At 43.8% G+C, this 16,881-nt stretch overlaps 3 protein-coding genes across 5 annotated transcripts; 1 reads left to right on the top strand and 2 right to left on the bottom strand.

The window, feature by feature from the left end:
- The first annotated feature begins 961 nt into the window (after positions 1-961).
- On the top strand, positions 962-2,875 carry LOC131883656 (tektin-1-like). The gene has a single exon (XM_059231167.1). The coding sequence runs from the start codon at positions 1,041-1,043 to the stop codon at positions 2,406-2,408; it is 1,368 nt and encodes a 455-aa protein (XP_059087150.1). The 5' UTR covers positions 962-1,040; the 3' UTR covers positions 2,409-2,875.
- LOC131883655 (xaa-Pro dipeptidase-like) lies at positions 2,467-4,825 on the bottom strand. The gene is made up of 7 exons (XM_059231166.1): positions 4,473-4,825; positions 4,032-4,406; positions 3,831-3,967; positions 3,605-3,765; positions 3,140-3,530; positions 2,959-3,054; positions 2,467-2,893 (listed from the first exon to the last, which is right to left on the bottom strand). The coding sequence occupies exons 1-7, from the start codon at positions 4,808-4,810 to the stop codon at positions 2,550-2,552; spliced, it is 1,842 nt and encodes a 613-aa protein (XP_059087149.1). The 5' UTR covers positions 4,811-4,825; the 3' UTR covers positions 2,467-2,549.
- A 1,645-nt stretch (positions 4,826-6,470) lies between these two features.
- LOC131883592 (uncharacterized) lies at positions 6,471-9,182 on the bottom strand. Of its 3 annotated transcripts, none has more exons than XM_059231095.1 (8): positions 8,109-9,182; positions 7,811-8,029; positions 7,597-7,734; positions 7,398-7,515; positions 7,118-7,312; positions 6,910-7,038; positions 6,670-6,756; positions 6,471-6,593 (listed from the first exon to the last, which is right to left on the bottom strand). In XM_059231095.1, the coding sequence occupies exons 1-8, from the start codon at positions 9,180-9,182 to the stop codon at positions 6,517-6,519; spliced, it is 2,037 nt and encodes a 678-aa protein (XP_059087078.1). In that variant the 3' UTR covers positions 6,471-6,516. The 3 variants fall into 3 exon arrangements, with proteins under 3 accessions (XP_059087078.1, XP_059087080.1, XP_059087079.1); XM_059231097.1 differs by having other exon boundaries at positions 7,169-7,312; XM_059231096.1 differs by having other exon boundaries at positions 7,811-8,026.
- Between the last annotated feature and the right edge of the window lie 7,699 nt (positions 9,183-16,881).

Raw genomic sequence — 16,881 nt, 5'->3', positions numbered from 1 at the left:
CAAACTTTTAGCACTGAATAGACCATCAAAAAGCTTTGCTATAAAACTGGATGTTTCTTCAAACGTCTACGTCTCAGGGGAATGAAATTGGCTTGGAATGAAGACCGTTCAAGTCTGTCAAGGTTCAAATTGAAGAAAATGGATTCAAGAGCTCGGCAGGACACTGTCCAGGTCACCAATGCACAGAATCTTGTAAGAGGGACTGGGCATCCAACCAATAATAATGGTTGGTCTTGAATAGCTTTTGATAACAATTGACAGCAAAACCAACACAATAGAAGCAAGACAACGTTGTGATATTGAGGTGTGAGTTGCAAACGGAAAATCGTTTGTAATGAAAGCAGCCAATGACTTACTTGTTGCTACTGTTTTTGAAGTCTAGTGCATCCCTATGTTGGCAAAAAATGTTACCCTTTTTGAGTGAATCTTCGACCAAAAATCAAGGCGAAACGAGTTCTGAAATGCCGAGATGCAAGCGCACGCTCATAGAAGGTTTGATATCTAAAGGTTAAAGTTGTGTGTGCTAGTTTGAAGTATTTGTTGCACAGATTTTTCACATTTTGTCTTGCTTTTCATTGGTTTAAGGCTGAATATGAAAATTCATTCATTTGATTTTAGACCTTGCACTTTCGTCCTCGGCAGAAAATTCTGTGAATGATTGTTATCAAACTCCCTTGGGTCCTTTACTGCCAAGAGGGAGCATATTTCTAAAATACGAATAATCATGTAGCACCGACGTATAATCGAGGTGATGGCAAAATTAGAGAGCAATGTTCTTAACACGTTTAGATAGAGATATTTTTTTTTCGAGTCGCGTTCAAGGAGAGCTTGTACGAACGTTCCAATATGGACCCACACCAGGCATGTACTCGTACTTATTCACATTGTACCTAGAGCTCTCGAAGTCTCAAAGGACTCCAAGACATCGTATTTGGTGTTAGCTAGCCTGAAAAAAGGGAGATGATGGTTGACAGGGCTGTTTCCTCGGTGGTTCCCCATTATTGATCACACAACTAGTTTGTCAGAATTCCAGTTCCAAAATGGCTGGCATTAGTCGTCGAAAGAATTTCCCCCAAACTAACGAGTTATCTCGGAAGGAAGAGATGGCTAACAAGCCATCTCGGGTGGGCTCGGATATCTCCAGTTCTCTAATGGGTGATCACAACGAAGTGAATGCACGAGCACAGCATCTCAATGCCAACCTCGAGAAATATTACCCCGAGTGGAATGAAACCAATTTACAAAGCAATCGACAAGCCGAAACGGAACGGGTCAAGGCGGAGAAATTGGTCCAAGAGACGAAAGAGCTCATTTCGGATGTAAAGCAACGCGTCAAGCAGGACCACAAGGAGGTCCAGGTGCGCTTCCGTCAACGGGTAGGGGATATTGGATTCTGGAAATCCGAATTGGACAACCGGTTGACCACCTTAAAATCCCTCTTGGATGAAATGGACAGTCAATCGATCCGTCTGGGTCAAGCCTTGCAAGCCTGTGATCTGCCTTTGAAGGTCAATGACCAATGTCTGGCATTTCGCCGTCAAAGACAGGGCGTGGATAATGTTCGAGATAATGTCGAGCGGCATCTAGAGTTTGAGCTTCAAACCGTTCAAAGCGCTCAAGTGCTGCTGAAGCAAACCCATATGCAAGTGGACGAGGATATGCGGCAAATCCGCAGAGCGAAAAATATCATTGAAAAGGACCTGGCTGACAAAGAGGTAGCCTTGAACATTGATGAAAGCACGTCCACATTAGAAATGACGGGTCCGAGTAAGACTAACAAACCGGAGCCCTTGAAACGATATCCGATCAAGAAGAAGACCGAGGTGACCACTTACACTCCATCTGATTGGCAGAGCTTGTGCCAAAAGAACCTAGAGATGGCCGACCTTCGGGTTCAAAACACGCTTTCGTTGCAATCAACCGTGGATGGCATCTTAGCCCACGTGGCCTCGCATCTTCGTTCTCAGAAAGATCTCACGGATCGAGCATTCGAGCGACGTCTCAACGAGGTCAAAGGAGCCAAGAACTTGTTGGAGCAACAACTCTCCGAGACCATCGTCAAGATCCACGAGTTGGAAGAAAGCGTGGAGGCCTTGGACAAGGCGCTGTCGGCCAAGCATGGGCCTTTGGCCACGTGCCAGATCCGTATTCAAAAGCGCAAGCAACGACCCGAACGTGAACTGGTGTTGGACGACGTGGACCTCCAACTTCAAATGGAGTCGGAGAACCTCATTGAATCGATTCGTCGGCTCGAAACCCAACTCTCTCGTTCCCGGGATTGTTATGCGGCTCTCCAAAAGAGCCGGTTGGACTTGGAGGCCCAAATCAATGTCAAAAATCAAAGTATATTCATCGACGAAGTCAAGTGTGTTACACTTCGCCAAGGCGTTGTCATACAGCCCTACTAGATTGGCGGAGGATAAAAGCCGTTTTTTGCACCCCTTGCACAAAATCAAATCGCTTCACTATGCGTCTATAAAAGGAATTTACTTCTCTGCGATTGGAAAAATCAATCTGGTTCAGAGTTGAGTCACATCAATTGGGTCAAGTTAAATCTTGTTGGTGAGGTCCAGCTCTCCACCCTCGCCCCGCATCCAAGCCTCAATTTCGTCCACGGTCCGTGGCACCACAGACATGAGCTCCACACCAGTTTCAGTCACGATGATATCATCCTCAATCCGGACTCCTCCAAAATTTCGATACTCGGCAATCTTCTCTTTGACCAGGAACTTGTTGAGCTCCGGATTGGCCAAGGCCTCGTCCAGAAGGTAGTCAATGAAATAGCATCCTGGTTCGATGGTCAGCACCATGTTTGCCTTGAGAGTACGGGCTGTCCGCAAATTGCCCACTCCAGGGCCCTTGGGACGAGATGGATGGCCTTCCAAATATCCACCTACGATACAAGATCATTCATTGAATTGTTTTGAACGCTTTTTATCTTTGATTGACTGCCCTTACCCACGTCGTGAACATCTAATCCCATGAAGTGACCCAGGCCGTGAGGTTGGAACACTTTACCCGCTAGATTCACTTTCATCATGTCTTCAATGTCACCTATAAAAATAAAGCAAACATCTCGGTACATAAAAGCAATCTCGTTTTGCGGTTAGACAGTAATTGATCGTTAGTCTCAATTTACCTTGAATGATGCCTCCCTCAAGAAGATTTTCCAACATGACCCGATTGGCCAGAAGATGCATATCCTTATAATTGACACCAGGTTTGACGGCATTGAGAACGGCTCGACTGGCTCGAAGCACGGCATTGTAGACGACCTTCTGCTTGTCAGTGAATTTGCCATTCACAGGATAGGAGCAAGTGATATCGGAACAGAATCGATAATACTCGGCTCCCATGTCAAAGAGAACGATATGGCCATCTTCCACATTTTGATCGTTGGGAGCCCCAGCATGTCCGTAATGGAGAACGGACCCGCTTTGCCCGGAGCCCACGATACAGTTGTAGCACACGTGTCGAGCCCCACCGTAGAAATATATGTGATGCAGAAACAGGGACTCGCATTGGAACTCCTGATGATGATGTAATAGAAATCAATTTAGAGACATTCATGTCAAGGCTATGGCCTAGATAGGTAAGCACTTACCTTCATGCCAGGCTTAATTTGTCTCATCAGAGATTTATGGGCCTCCGAGGAAATCTTGGAAGCGTAGCGTAAGGCCTGTAATTCCATTTCCGTTTTGATCACACGGCATTCGGCCATAATGGGTTGCAGATGATTGGGCTCGATCTTGAACTCGGACATACCTATAGATCAATGAACCGCTTGAGGAAGACTAGTGCCAATGGCATCAAGTTTCAGCCGATCTCACCATCAAAAGCCGCTGGTCGGGTCTGTTTCTTGGAATCGGAATTGACCCCGTTCAAAGTGAGCAGAGTGGGTTCTTTTTGGAGTTCTCGCAAGGAATTGGGCATGTCGTCCACGTATCGGACCTCATCTACACGATACCTGAAAGAGTCCCAATCTCATTTTTCGGCATCCCATTTAGCATCCCATTCCGCTCCAAGCACACCTTTCCTTGGTCTCCTCCAAATTCTTGATACTGCCCATCCAAGTGGCATATTCCTTGGGTAAGCGCGGAATGTAGAGCACCCCTTTGCCCGTAGTCACATCCACGGCTCCAAAATGATCGGGCTCAAGGACGCCAAAGGCCCAATGAAAGTAGGCCTCCTGCTTGAAAATGGGCCCCACATCCGAGGAGTCGCCCTCACAGATGCCCTGATCCCCGCCGCCTTGCAGAAGGACCACACTATTGTCCGGTGTCTTGGCATGGGATCGGAGAGCCTCGGCCAAACGTTGGCGGTTCCGGGCAAACAAGGCCATGGGCACCTTCAAGGTATTGGGCCCCATGGAGAAGTACCCATCCTTGGGATTGGGTTCGGCCATCCTGGAATGAAAATACCATCATCAATATTTCTTGCCTCGACCATTGATCCGAGGCTCATGTTCTTACTTGAATAATGGAGAGGCGTTGGAACTGTTACGGCTAGGCACCAAACGTGAATGCAGCGTCAATGGCCTGATGGATTCGGATGAGATCTCACGGGGGGACTTGAGTCTGAATTGAGTGGCCCAGGGAGAAGATAATAGTACTTGGGAGCGATAAACCTGGCTCCGCTGTGAAATTGAGGATGATGATAATGAGACTGACAAGGAGGGTCCTGGGTCGAGTCCACGCAATACACGTCTCCCTCTCCAAGCAAAGGCGGCTTGACGGCCTGACAACAAAGCTGACACGCGCATATCGAGAACGGGCAGGAAGAGGGAACTGGCCTGAAAACCAGCCGGCATCAGGCATCCCCCGTGCCCTCGCATCGGGCCAGCGACTCAAGCCATGTGTGTCTCTGTTCTGCTCCTACATCGTCATAGAGAAAATCTCGGAACAAGGAAAATGAGCATGGCCAAAGGCTAGCTAGAAATTACGTGAGATTCGTGTATCCAATTGAGATTTCAATCTATAATGCAGGCAGAAATGCTATTGTTTGTCATTTTTTGTTGTGGCCACTAATGTTTTCAGGCTTGATCTGGTAGCGGCTATTGACATTCCTATCGACATAGACCTGGCTTCTATGAATGATAAGGCCAAACAATGACGGAGAAGTGGATTGGTCCTTCGAGAAAATAGATCCATCTTTATTGGGAACTAAGTACATATTGTTCAGGTCCAAGAATCCTGTCTCGAAATGATTAAAGGAATTTAGAAGTCAGGCAATACAAATGTTGCGGACTAGTTCTATTTTTTTCATTATTACTGTTCCAACAATCTTTGCTTTTTGATTTTATCCATTTTCAAATTTGGTGATGAAAAGAAACAAATATGAAAACTAATTATTTTGTCATCATGATTGTTAACAATATCATTGTCATTGCAATGCTTTGGTTTTTTTTTTCTCACATAATCCAGGGTTATTTTTTACGTCAATTTATTTTGCTGCTTGTACAAAAAGGGTCAATTTTAAGAAATTTGAAAAAAAAAACTGGTAAATCTTCATTGGCTATCGAAGCGATTTTTGGCACAATCCTTAAATGCGAGACAATTTTGGAGCATCTCACCAATTATGTAGTGTTACAGCTTCACCAAACTGAAAGGCAATAGAAATAATACTTTTTGCCCAACTCTTATGGTTAGTGTCTTCGGGAAAGACCATATTTGCATTTGTTTTATCTAGCGTTTCTTGAACACATCACAAAAATTATGAACGTATTAACTTTTCAGAACTGATAAGTTTTCAGTTCAACTGTCCTTGTGGATATACACTTGGAAGTGGGGCATATGGACATTATACCTCACAATCACATTTTTTGAGAATAAAACCAACGCGTTTCAACATGATCAGTCTGGAGTCGGAGAGTTTCGTTCCCACCATGGTCAATCATGGTCTTAAATTTTATATATTTTGTCAAACAACGCCTCTAGGACACCCTTGATCTCGAGATTGTTCAGTAATTGCTTACAAAAGCTGCGTTTGAAACTCAACAGTGGGTCATCAAATGCATTCAAGTTTATAATACAAACTTGGTGATGGATTTAATGTAAAGAAGGACTTTGAGCTCCCTTGTCAGTTGTTTAGCCAATGTGTTGAGTTGCACGTGACATTATGATCTAATTATCTTGGATTACTAGATTCCTATTGGACTGAAAATTGGTCCCCAACGTTTTTAGTTGGATGCTTTTTTTGTATTCAGATTATTTCTACTTTCGTTCATGATTGAGAAAATTGTTGGTGATTTAAAGGAAATCGACAGGGCTCACACATTTACTAAACTTTTGATGAAGTTGTTGAAACAGATCTTAATGAAACGAGTTCGGCCAATAAATCCTAACATTTGACACACATTAAGCTCGATTTGTAGTAACAGTTTCTACTCTTTGAAAGCTTTGCACTCCATTTCACTCTAAGTAGTCGCACGAAACCCCTAAAATCCCTGCTCAAAAATGTCATGTTTAATGTTGGTTTGATGGCCAATTACATAAATTGTATTTCGAGGATGGATGTTTAAACGTGCGTCACTTGCAATCCGTTAATGATAGAAGATTTTCGTCGTCGAGGCGATTCGTCCAGAGGCAATTCATCTAGAAGAATAGAAACAAGGGATCAAATGGAAGTGTATCATTTTTTAAGCGAGGTTTCCGGTTACTTTGGACTTACAATTGGAGCCTTTGTCTGCTGCTCCGGAAATCTCATCTCGGTCCTCTTGCGAAGAAGATTTGGAAATTGAGGATGTCGTGGAACCAACTGAAAAGATGAGAAAGAAAATAGAAATGTCAAGGTTCCCCAAAGAAAGAAGGATATCCCTTCTTCTCAATTATTGGCTGATGAAAGGGTTCGACCACAGACAGCTAAGAATCCAGAGGAAAAAAATATTTTGATGCTCATCAATATAATTACCAGATACGTTGGTGCTGATGGAATGGTTGCCAGAGTCGTTGCTACGAAACTCCATGGCAAACTTACTCCTGGGAAAGAATCCTTTGTCGAATTGGCGAGTCAGATCTGGCAGATCCAAATCGGTCATCACTGAAAAGATATATAACAACGAGAACATGAAATTTATGGCGAGCTGTACCGAGTGGCCTTGACAGCATTTAAGCCTCACGAGAAAGACGATTTATGGTTCGACGTTTTATTGGAGATCTGACCGATGCACCTTTTGGATGGTCATGCTCCGTTTTGTCACTGTCGGCTTGGTCGTAAAGGTCACAGAGTTGATCCAACGTGATCTCACTCTTCACAGGGGCACCGCCTGCTTTGGAAATGTCCGGACTGGAGCCCGAAAATGCAGAGAGCAATCCTATAAATATAGGAGGGCACGAAATGCATAAGACACATGTTTCAAGGCCGAGACAGCCTTATCGAGAGGATGATTAAAATGTCACCTTTCTTCTTTTGCAACCAATGTTCCATTCCACTTGAATCGGTCAGTTGGCGTTTCATCCAGGAACTGGACGAAGCAGGGGTGGATGCCTTTTTGGGCCTTTGACGTTGACTAAGTTCCTGTGGTTTTGAATGAGGCCGTCATGAAATCAGTGGATTGGAATGTCCCACTGGACACTGGTTTTAACATAAGATACTCACGGCCAATTGCTTATACCATTCTTTGATGCCCTCGGTTTTTCGCAAAAATACTTTCCCATCCTTTTCCAGAGAAACACAAATGGTGAGGTAACCGCGCTTGTCCAGCAGCTCCACATCAACCACATCCGACAATTTAACCTGCCATGTGGATACAAATAAACCGATACAATTTTAGAAACGCAGCACGTATTTCATCTTGGATTCTGAGACTCACGGTGTAAAGTAGATCGTTGGTTGAAGGTCGCGAGCCAGCTGTGTCCTGTTTAAAGCATTTGAGAGTCTCTTGTGTCAGAATAAAGAGCCTTTCCTTCCACCGGGAGAATATTTTGTCGCGTTGTTGCCAAAGGAAACCTCTTTTGAGCACTTCATGCCGCACCGAGAGGTTCCTGGTGGATTCAGCCAATTCTGCCCCACATCTTTCCTCCAGATTCTGCTGGTCAAGAGAAAGGGCAAAGAAGATGACAAATTTCAATGCAGGATTATCATGACAAAAAGTCATAAATAGCACTCACCTTGACTAAATGTTCTTGAGATTTATATAACGCTGCCTTGTAACTGCTGGTGTTGTTCTTCACATTAATGTTCAGTTGCGTGGCAGCCCTGCGCCCCAGACCTCCTCTCACTATTCTTTGGGGGACAACTGGCGGATTTTCAGCATGAGCGCTAGGTTTGCCAGTGTTGTGCTGTTCCGAAGACCCGTTGAAGTCGGTCACGAGCAATTGTTTCTCTTGTTGAACGGGTTTGGTGACGAAATGAAACTCGCCGCTGCACCGCTTTGTTGAGGAGGAAATGTCATTTTGATCAGACTTCTTCCGAAGAAATCGTCGTTTCGAGTCACGTTCCAGCAAATTCCGGGCAAATGGCGAGGAGTCGGGATCACTGGAAAGCCTTCGAGGATTTGGAGCGAATAATCTGTTCGGACTGGATGAGGCCCCTGGAGTTCCACCGAGGTTACTGAGATCACAGCTCTGTCGTTTAGAGGCCACACTCATGAGCTTGGAGGAGGAAGAAGACGACGACGTGGAGGAGGAGGAGCCGATGGAAAATAACTTCTCCAAGTTTGGATTCCCGCTCAAGGATAATCCAGGCACTCGGTGGGTGACGGCTCTGATGGGTGTGGGATGGGAATGGGTGTCTTCCACCACACTAGCTTGCACGTCTTGGACCGTGGCTTGACCGTTGGGAAACGTGACAAAGGACCAATCGTCCGTTTCCTCCTCTTCAGTGGGTGAATCCATCATTACGTGGCTGGATCGGTTACTCATTCGGGAAGGAAGCAAGAAGTTGCTGAAATCGCCACTATGACGATAATTTGGCACTCGGAGGTCCTTTTTGCCGTTGCTCACACCTTTACCCTCAGCAGAGGAATGCTCTAATCTCTCGCCAGATTTGCGTAATCTCACAGACAAGGAGGCCTTTTCACCTCGTTTGAATTGGGATGCGTTATTGTGATTGTGGTGAGTCGGAATTTCCAGCCCGGCCCTCTCTTTGGAAGATAATTTGGAATTGTGCCCTCCGTCAGTGGCTTGAAGTGGAGGGTCCACCCTCGTTGCCGCGCGATGATCCGACCGGTCACTGGCCAACATCGTTGCTAATTTGGCCTAGAGTGCAGTGTATAACGTGGAAGTAGCATACGAAGAACACTCTCCAACAACGACGAGACTGGAGTTGTCCATGAAAAGCTCTCTCAGTTACGTAGTCTTGTTGAGAAGGGCAAGTTCAAGGGACGAACCTAAATCGACCCAACCGGGTTGCTGGGGGAAGTCCACGGAGGGATGAAATGGGAAATCAGACTCCGCGTCCCCAAGTTTGTGTTGTTCACCCTGTCGTCTTTCTGGGCTTTTGACTATTCTCACACACTCACATACATGTGGACCTTCCAAAGGGATGAAGACGAGGGTGTCGTTCTTTGTTGGTGGTACCAACAATGGACGACGTACCGTACAGATGTCGAGGAGTCCGTGGATCTAGCTTTCTTCGAAATGCACCCGCCTGTATACGTAGTTGGAGCAACTTTGTCTGAAAGGAAGATGGAGAGAGAGGTATACATACCACACTATGTACTATGATGAGGTGGGGGTTCATATGAGTGAGTGTGTTTTGTCCGACATTTAAGACGCTGAAATGCACCTCGGCTTCCTCCTTGCATTCACCTCTCATCAACGCCAAGAGTATCAGTGATGGAGATGAACGACGAGGGTCGATCGAGGGTGTTAGCTGAAGTTTTTGCATAAAACTGGAGGGAGAGAATGGGGGTATGTTTAGGGGTAGAGGTTGAACCTGCCAAAGAAAGCAGCAGAAGGTGAGCGAGGGAACGTGCTTTTTGCCTCAGCTATTCCCGATGTTTGTTGAACTTCTTGTTCGCCCGAGTTTTCAACACGGAAGGCAACATGTTCTGACGGATCTTTTTTAATCCACCCCTAGAGATCCTTGACCAAACAGCAGAAGTGATAGATAGAGGTAACATTCGTGACTCAAATCGACTGGATCCAGCCAACCCTCCCACATATTGGGAAATGTAAACGAATGTACACATTGCTAACCTCCCACGTTGACATCTAGACAAGGAGGTGTTGAAATGGCGAAATCATGTGTGACATTTTTGTTCAGAGATTATTCCTTGTACGATAAAAGCCACCAAACTATTTGGAAGCCTCTGTTAAAGCGAATTGAAACACCTGGGGTTGTTTAAATTCATAAAACTTTTAGTTCCCAACTCATTGGTAGGAACACGCTACTTGCATAAGTCCGACTAATGCTGAGGATGAGCTCGCCTCCTTCCTGAGGCGAGTTACTCAAATCCAAACGGTAAAACACTAGTTCAAAAATATCTTACCATGTGTCTTTAATGTCCAAGAATGTGATAATTCAGATTCATTGTTTTGTCACGTGAAAAATATTTCCACTTTTATGACCCGTTCTGCCAATTCACTTCGAGAAACGTACTCCACAGAACTGCAGCAACAAAGGCAGAACAAGTTTTTTTGACGAAAAAAATACCCCTCCATCTCTCTCTCATCTCTTGGTAGCCTAAAGGGTTGTCGTTGTGTATGACTTGTTGTCTGTTCAGTCTTCAGCAACGTCGACAGATTTGGCTGGCCTTCGAAGATGGACGGTTTTTTAGCATGGAACTCCGGACCCCCCCATTCCATAGAGCTACTGATGACTCATCGTGTTTGAAGCAATTTGAAACGAGAAGTATCATCTGTAAAAGCTGAATTTATATCCCTCTCACACCCTCTTCAATTCCCATGATTATTGGGCATTCAAACGGTGATTACTTACAATGACCCAAGACTGAATAATGCTATTAATAGCCCACCATAAAAGGACAGCGGTGTTGGGAAGGGACAAATCAAAATGGTAAACATCTGACATCAAATGATGAAGGGCCTTGCTTGAACCTGACCCTGAGCTACTGGGTGTTAAACGGTGAAGCAGAAAAGGACCTATCGCGATAACAACTCTCGATTTGAATTGCATTAGTGATAAGACGACCAATAAGGTATGGCTCTTTTGTTTTGAGCTGTTGGTTCTATTCATGTGCGATTTCCAAGATTGATGATGCGTGCCAAACGGGATGGGTTTAGAATGAAGCTCTAAACAGGCTAAATAGAATCTCTAAATCGGTAGTGTCGAATAATTGTCAGCTTAATGGTGCTTGACTGTTCGTTTCAAATACCTTGGAACTGCGGCTTCGAGGACGACAGGTACACGCTAATTCCTAGTACTGATGAAAGCCGTGCTTACTTGGATTTCCCACTACCACATCACACTGACTTTTGAGAACACAGAGACCGGAAATAGAACTGGCGGCCAGACAAAATCTCTTTCAACTACTGTAACTACCATCATCTTCAGAGATCTTCATTTGATTCCACTTGTTTCCTAACCACTGCTTCAGGTGGAATGAATCGTCTTGGTAATGACCTGAAAACCACCACGGTCTCGCTAGCTCCCCTAGAAATCAAGATGTGGCCAAGTGCACTCGTCTTACCTTCAGCTTCGTTGAACTGGCGAAGACAATCTATCTCCTTTGAATGTCTATGTTGGTTTCACTTGGTTTACTTCGTCGTCTAATGAATGAATGGACTTGCATTTGGAACACTACTCTTCAATCCACTTGAATCAACCGAAGCACCAGAAGAATAACGAAACGATAGAGGACCATTTGAAATCTGTCTTTTTTAACTGATCACCAAGACGCAATGGTTGGTTGGAGTAAGCTATCGGCAGCTCGTCTTTAGATGTGACCCTGTAATGATCGAATTGCCGATGGCTGTGGTGGCTAGTGCAGGCCTTCGAGGGGTTGTTACTGGACAGAGTGATGGTTGGAGCTCCCGAACACCCGAATTTGAAAACGAAGGGAGTAGTAGTGGTAGTAGTAGTAGTAGTAGTAGTGGCACTCAACAAAGCATTGGAAGTTGTTGTGGTGAGGGAATAGGAGAGTTGGAGAGGATGAGGAGAAGGCTGAGGGAACAGAAGAGCTTGACGATGATGGTACTGCTCAAGTAATTCTATACGTACCACCTCTCCACCATGGAGAGTAAACAGCTAGTCACAACTACGAGAGCTACTACTAAGTTCACCGCTGAACCCGGACCGAGTCCTCGACCACCACGACTTCCAGAGACAGAGACGTGAACAGCTGAACCTCATTTGAAGTGATCAAGTCCGGTCATCCACGCACGCCCCTGGCATTCTCGACTCCGCGTTCACCCATCAGAGCGTTCTCTCCGTGCTGTGGTGCACAACTAGGCTGACTCGATCCAAGCATTGAATCCACCGAGACCAAATCCCGATCGAGGCGGTTTCGGGGGGGCTCTCCCAGGGCCGCTCTCGTCGTGAGATAGAAGTCTATGCACATAGGTCGGAATTGTTGGAGAGTTGTCGCCCGTTCGTGTGGCAGGAGACCGATGAACTACTGGCAGAAGCCATGGAAGACACAAGTGAGACAGACACATCTGCTCTCCAGACTCACGCAATTCCAGCTGAAGCTCTCGCGACAAGAGATTTGAAGAGAACACTCTATCTCTGGATCGTGCCGTAGCCATACACTGAAGAGTGCTCAGCTGGCCCATATGGAATCCATGATTGACTGAGAGACTGAGAGAGCACAATTGGGCTGATATCTGTTTCAGACCCACGGTGAACCCATGCCATTATTCGGGTTGTCTTATCACATCAAATGGGGAGGCCATGAGCACCCCAAAGATAAGGGGGAAGTGACAATATGTAGTTGCTACTTGCTAGCTTCCCGAACACCCGGTCTCCCTGTTTGTCTATCGAACCCAGAGTCCTTTTCCCTTACTTAGTGGCGTCAAACCCCCGGCGAAGAGCCTCCTCAGTATCAATACTTCGTTTCTCTTGCAGACGAATGAGTTTTTCAAATCTGCTGAGGCCTCATTGTGGCTTTTGCAGCAGCGAGAACATCACTACAGAAGCGTCAAAGACGATTTTGCTTTGTCAGGACCTTTCTAACTTGTCCCTTTGTTTCATTAACAAAGACGATCATGCACCCATCTCAGATGACTTGGTTGTAACTCACTTTAAGATAAATAACCTTTGAATGGAGGGTGCAGAGATCGAAAGTTCGAACTTTTTGTGCAATATTGGGAAATATTTGGTTTAAAAAAATTAATGATTAACCTTTAGTGCTTCCTGCTCAACTAATGTATGACTTCAGGATATGCGGAGAAGAACAAATGAAGGATCTTTTGGTCACTTTTAGAATGGAATTTTTGAAAGGTTTCTAATCCTTTCAGCCAAGGTTGGATGATTCGGATTAAAGATGAATTGGAAATAATGCCTTGCCCACGTGAGGTTTAGTTTTACACCCACAATTCTGCCAAAACGAAGGTCTATCACAGAAAGCAACATGTTGTTTCCCTGATTATCAATGTACGAATAATCCAAGACTGGAATTTCCAAATAAGATACAAAACTTGTATGGATGCGTTTATTTTTAATGTTAACAATGCAGTGTGTCACAGAATTTTACCACACACATTAACTCATGAATTTGATTTATAAAATGAATATTCAATATTTGAGCAACTCGCTACTTTTACGGCATTGCTTCTCTCTGGTCAATTGATGTCAAGTTGTTCAGGCCGCAACACCCCCTGGGAACATTACACAATCTTATCTATAGTCCGATCACTCCCACCAATCCATTTTTGGCCAAGGGCTGACGATGATGCGAAAGCTAACACTTTGTCGAGCTTCTATTCCGTTGGATTGCTTACATGTATGTGTCTGTGATGTCTTGTCGTGATAACCTCTTGTCAAAGCAACTCTCATTCTCAAACTCAAGATTGCTTCTACCGTATTGTAAATCATTAATCGATCATTTTTTCTACTTCTATTGGCCGTCTGCCAGCTCCTGGGTTTCCGTTGGGCGAAATTGGTGGAGAGTTCAAAAAATGTTGAAGATCAACGGTTCCTAAATGGGGAGTCAAGACTACTCCAGGGAGTAATAACCAAACCATAAGGTGCACACTTTTACGAATGGCATATTTTCCGATAACAGTGATTATCTTTGCAAATGGGATGAAAAAACTCTTGTCAGTCATTAGAGATTCTCTAGAGGAACTTCTTAACTGCAACTACGATTGTGATTTCTTGGGATTTTTTCAAATACATAAAAAAGGTCCACGAGTCCCATCCATTTAGACATTAGATCTAGTTCTAGATTTTTGGCCACTCTTTAATTAACACTGATGTTGGCAGCCCTACAGCTTGTTCACAATAGGCTATCGCTGTATAATATGTTATACTACTACTATAATACATGGTCATGGCATTTAGGTCTGCTCGAATCTTAATACATATAAAAGTACCTAATTCTTGAGGAAAACCAAGCGATTAAAAGATCAATTGTTAAAGCATGTTGTAGTACATCTCTATGATAAAAAGAACATGTTACCTCACCAACCTTAACTCTTCGAATTTGATCCAATGACCTCAACCTTTGCTACTGGTATCAACCTGTAGCAAAGGACTCTTTGCTTCCTTACTGTTCAAAGAAGCCCCAATTTTGTACGGAGCCCAGTACTGCCATATGACCAAGGACGACAAAAACGGCTAAACATTCGTCAGAGTGTAAATTTTCCCAAATCGTTTTTTATCGTGACTTTTCAAATGTCATTACTGTAAAGCTCGGAAAAATAACTTGTTTTGTCGTCGAGCAGCAAACATAGAGCTTTGAATGCGAGTAGCTTTCTGCACACAAGTTAACGTGAAGTGTTGCTACTGTAAGGAAAACTAGTTCTGACAACCATCTGGAATTTACCCTCTACGGCAAAACTAGATAGATTGTTCCTTTTTGATTTGTCAGCTTGACAATTTTTGTGGAAGCATGTAATTCCTTTACCTTTGTGAATGATGCTCTCATGTTAAATCAATTCAGAATTTGTGTGTGAGTACCATGAGTACTTTTTTTAATTGCACTTATTGCACATTTTCTTAATCAGACTAATTTACTTACTTAATTATGTTGCAAAGTGAAGAACTGATAATGAATTGTAATCTTACATTGAGGTGCAACTAATTAGACAGTTGGGGCAAATGATTGAATACATCAAGATGACATCCTGATTCCTATCCAATCACAAGCTCGTCGATTGTTCCACCACCAACTATAACATAACTGCACTAAATAAGGAACACCAGTGTGTTGGGTTAATGTATTTATGCTTGGTCTTCAAACAAACCGGGTTGCACTTTTTTCGGATGCTTAATTCAGGAGTTGTTCTCAGGTCGTTTCAAGCAAACTGCAACTTCTTTTGAAATACTGCTTTGCCCTCACGGACAGATTTCCAAGTACCCGGTATACAGTAAGAAGACGTGACGTGGCATTGAAATCAAATCCTGATATTCGTGTTGTTTGAAGATCTAGCTTTGGGCCTTCACGTTGATTCAGGTTATGAATACCCAATGTTTTTGATAAGAAATCAAAGGCTGATGTTGTTTGAACAACTCATTCGGGTGAATCATATTGTAGAGCTAGTCATTGAACTAATCGCTTTGGATTGAAAAAGACTTTAGGATAAGTCTTTCAAACTTTCCCTTGTTCTTTGTACGATCGTATATCGCTTTGATACCTGAGAGCAATTCGCTTTAGAGTGGATAAGAAAAGTTTCAAAAAATCTTCTGGAGAGAAGAGAGCCAAATTCTTCCTCAATGCATTTTCTGGAAGGTTTCAAAATGTCAGGTTGTGACGTGTTTTATAAGTTCAATTCCACGACTGGCTTCTAAATTGAATGGTGATCTGCGTAATAATTGCATGCAAAAGCAAGTTTCTGAAGTCATTAGGTCATTGCTGGTCGAACTATTGCTTTTAAAGAGGTTCATATCGCTATCAATAAGAGAGGGCTGGTATCATTGCTAAGAGGGGTTGGGCTTTTCGTGTTATGAGTCAAGGATGACAAATGCAATGGACTGGAAAACCAAGTTGCTTTCAACCAGCCCAAGCCAGCCCAAAAGTTGATGGTCCTAGACTGAATGACGGAATTGTTGGCAACAGGATTCCTGTAATGCTACAGCTGAAAATACCTTGACCTTAAACTTAACCATACGGGTCGGTTCGCACCAAAAGGATTTTGTGTACTAAAACGTGAGTTCTTCATCAATGTTTACTCCCCTGGTGAAGTCTCCATTCCCTCAGTACTAATTCATTCTTAACACCAAAAGTATACTGATCTCACTCATATGACTGTTTTCCGTTTATCTTCTCATCAGGATGAAAAGGCGATCGCACCACACCCCTGCTCCTCATTTCCTGAAGTATGATCAAATAAATAGTTTCAGCCAAAGTTAGAACATCTTATCAGTTGCACTGAGATGAATGAGAGCACTCACTATTGAATAAACGTGTTGCTCTGAGGTTGCTCAGTAACAACACGTTCGGTAGTTCCGAGATATCTGCATAATGACGTCATCACAACTGTTGGGGAGGTCATTTGGACTTTTTGGGCTGTTCATTAACCATAAACCACTAAAAATTATGGACGTACATCGACCAAGACTGGTCATAAGCTCATAACAAAAATTCAATTCAAGCGCAATTTCCTTTAGGCTGTCTGTAGAAACTTTGGTCCGATTAGTTAGTCAAGATATCAGGGCTGCCAGGTATGTGTTGAAAATTGCGTTTTCTTGAGCTTCAGGAAAGCTATGGACAGGAGGACGAACCTGCAACATGATAAGACTAATGATGCACCCCTGATAACAAGTCTTGGTTATCGAGATACATCCATAATCTATGATCTAACATATTTAGAACCT

Source organism: Tigriopus californicus, chromosome 7 (genome assembly GCF_007210705.1).
Source record: "Tigriopus californicus strain San Diego chromosome 7, Tcal_SD_v2.1, whole genome shotgun sequence".
NCBI lineage: Eukaryota > Metazoa > Arthropoda > Copepoda > Harpacticoida > Harpacticidae > Tigriopus > Tigriopus californicus.
The sequence above is the reverse complement of the archived record's forward strand: the minus strand, read 5'-3'. Positions and strand labels throughout refer to the sequence as shown.

What these genes read in the sequence shown, in the direction of transcription:
- LOC131883655 (XM_059231166.1), bottom strand. Translation starts at nt 4,810, where the DNA reads ATGCCGGCTGGTTTTCAGGCCAGTTCCCTCTTCCTGCCCGTTCTCGAT. An exon ending in TGAGGGAGGCATCATTCAAG is followed by an intron (nt 3,055 to 3,139) that starts GTAAATTGAGAC and finishes TTATTTTTATAG; the next exon opens with GTGACATTGAAGACATGATG. An exon ending in ATTAGATGTTCACGACGTGG is followed by an intron (nt 2,894 to 2,958) that starts GTAAGGGCAGTC and finishes CTTGTATCGTAG; the next exon opens with GTGGATATTTGGAAGGCCAT.
- LOC131883592 (XM_059231095.1), bottom strand. Translation starts at nt 9,182, where the DNA reads ATGTTGGCCAGTGACCGGTCGGATCATCGCGCGGCAACGAGGGTGGAC. An exon ending in CCAACGATCTACTTTACACC is followed by an intron (nt 7,735 to 7,810) that starts GTGAGTCTCAGA and finishes TCCACATGGCAG; the next exon opens with GTTAAATTGTCGGATGTGGT. An exon ending in AACCATAAATCGTCTTTCTC is followed by an intron (nt 7,039 to 7,117) that starts GTGAGGCTTAAA and finishes ATATCTTTTCAG; the next exon opens with TGATGACCGATTTGGATCTG.
- LOC131883656 (XM_059231167.1), top strand. Translation starts at nt 1,041, where the DNA reads ATGGCTGGCATTAGTCGTCGAAAGAATTTCCCCCAAACTAACGAGTTA.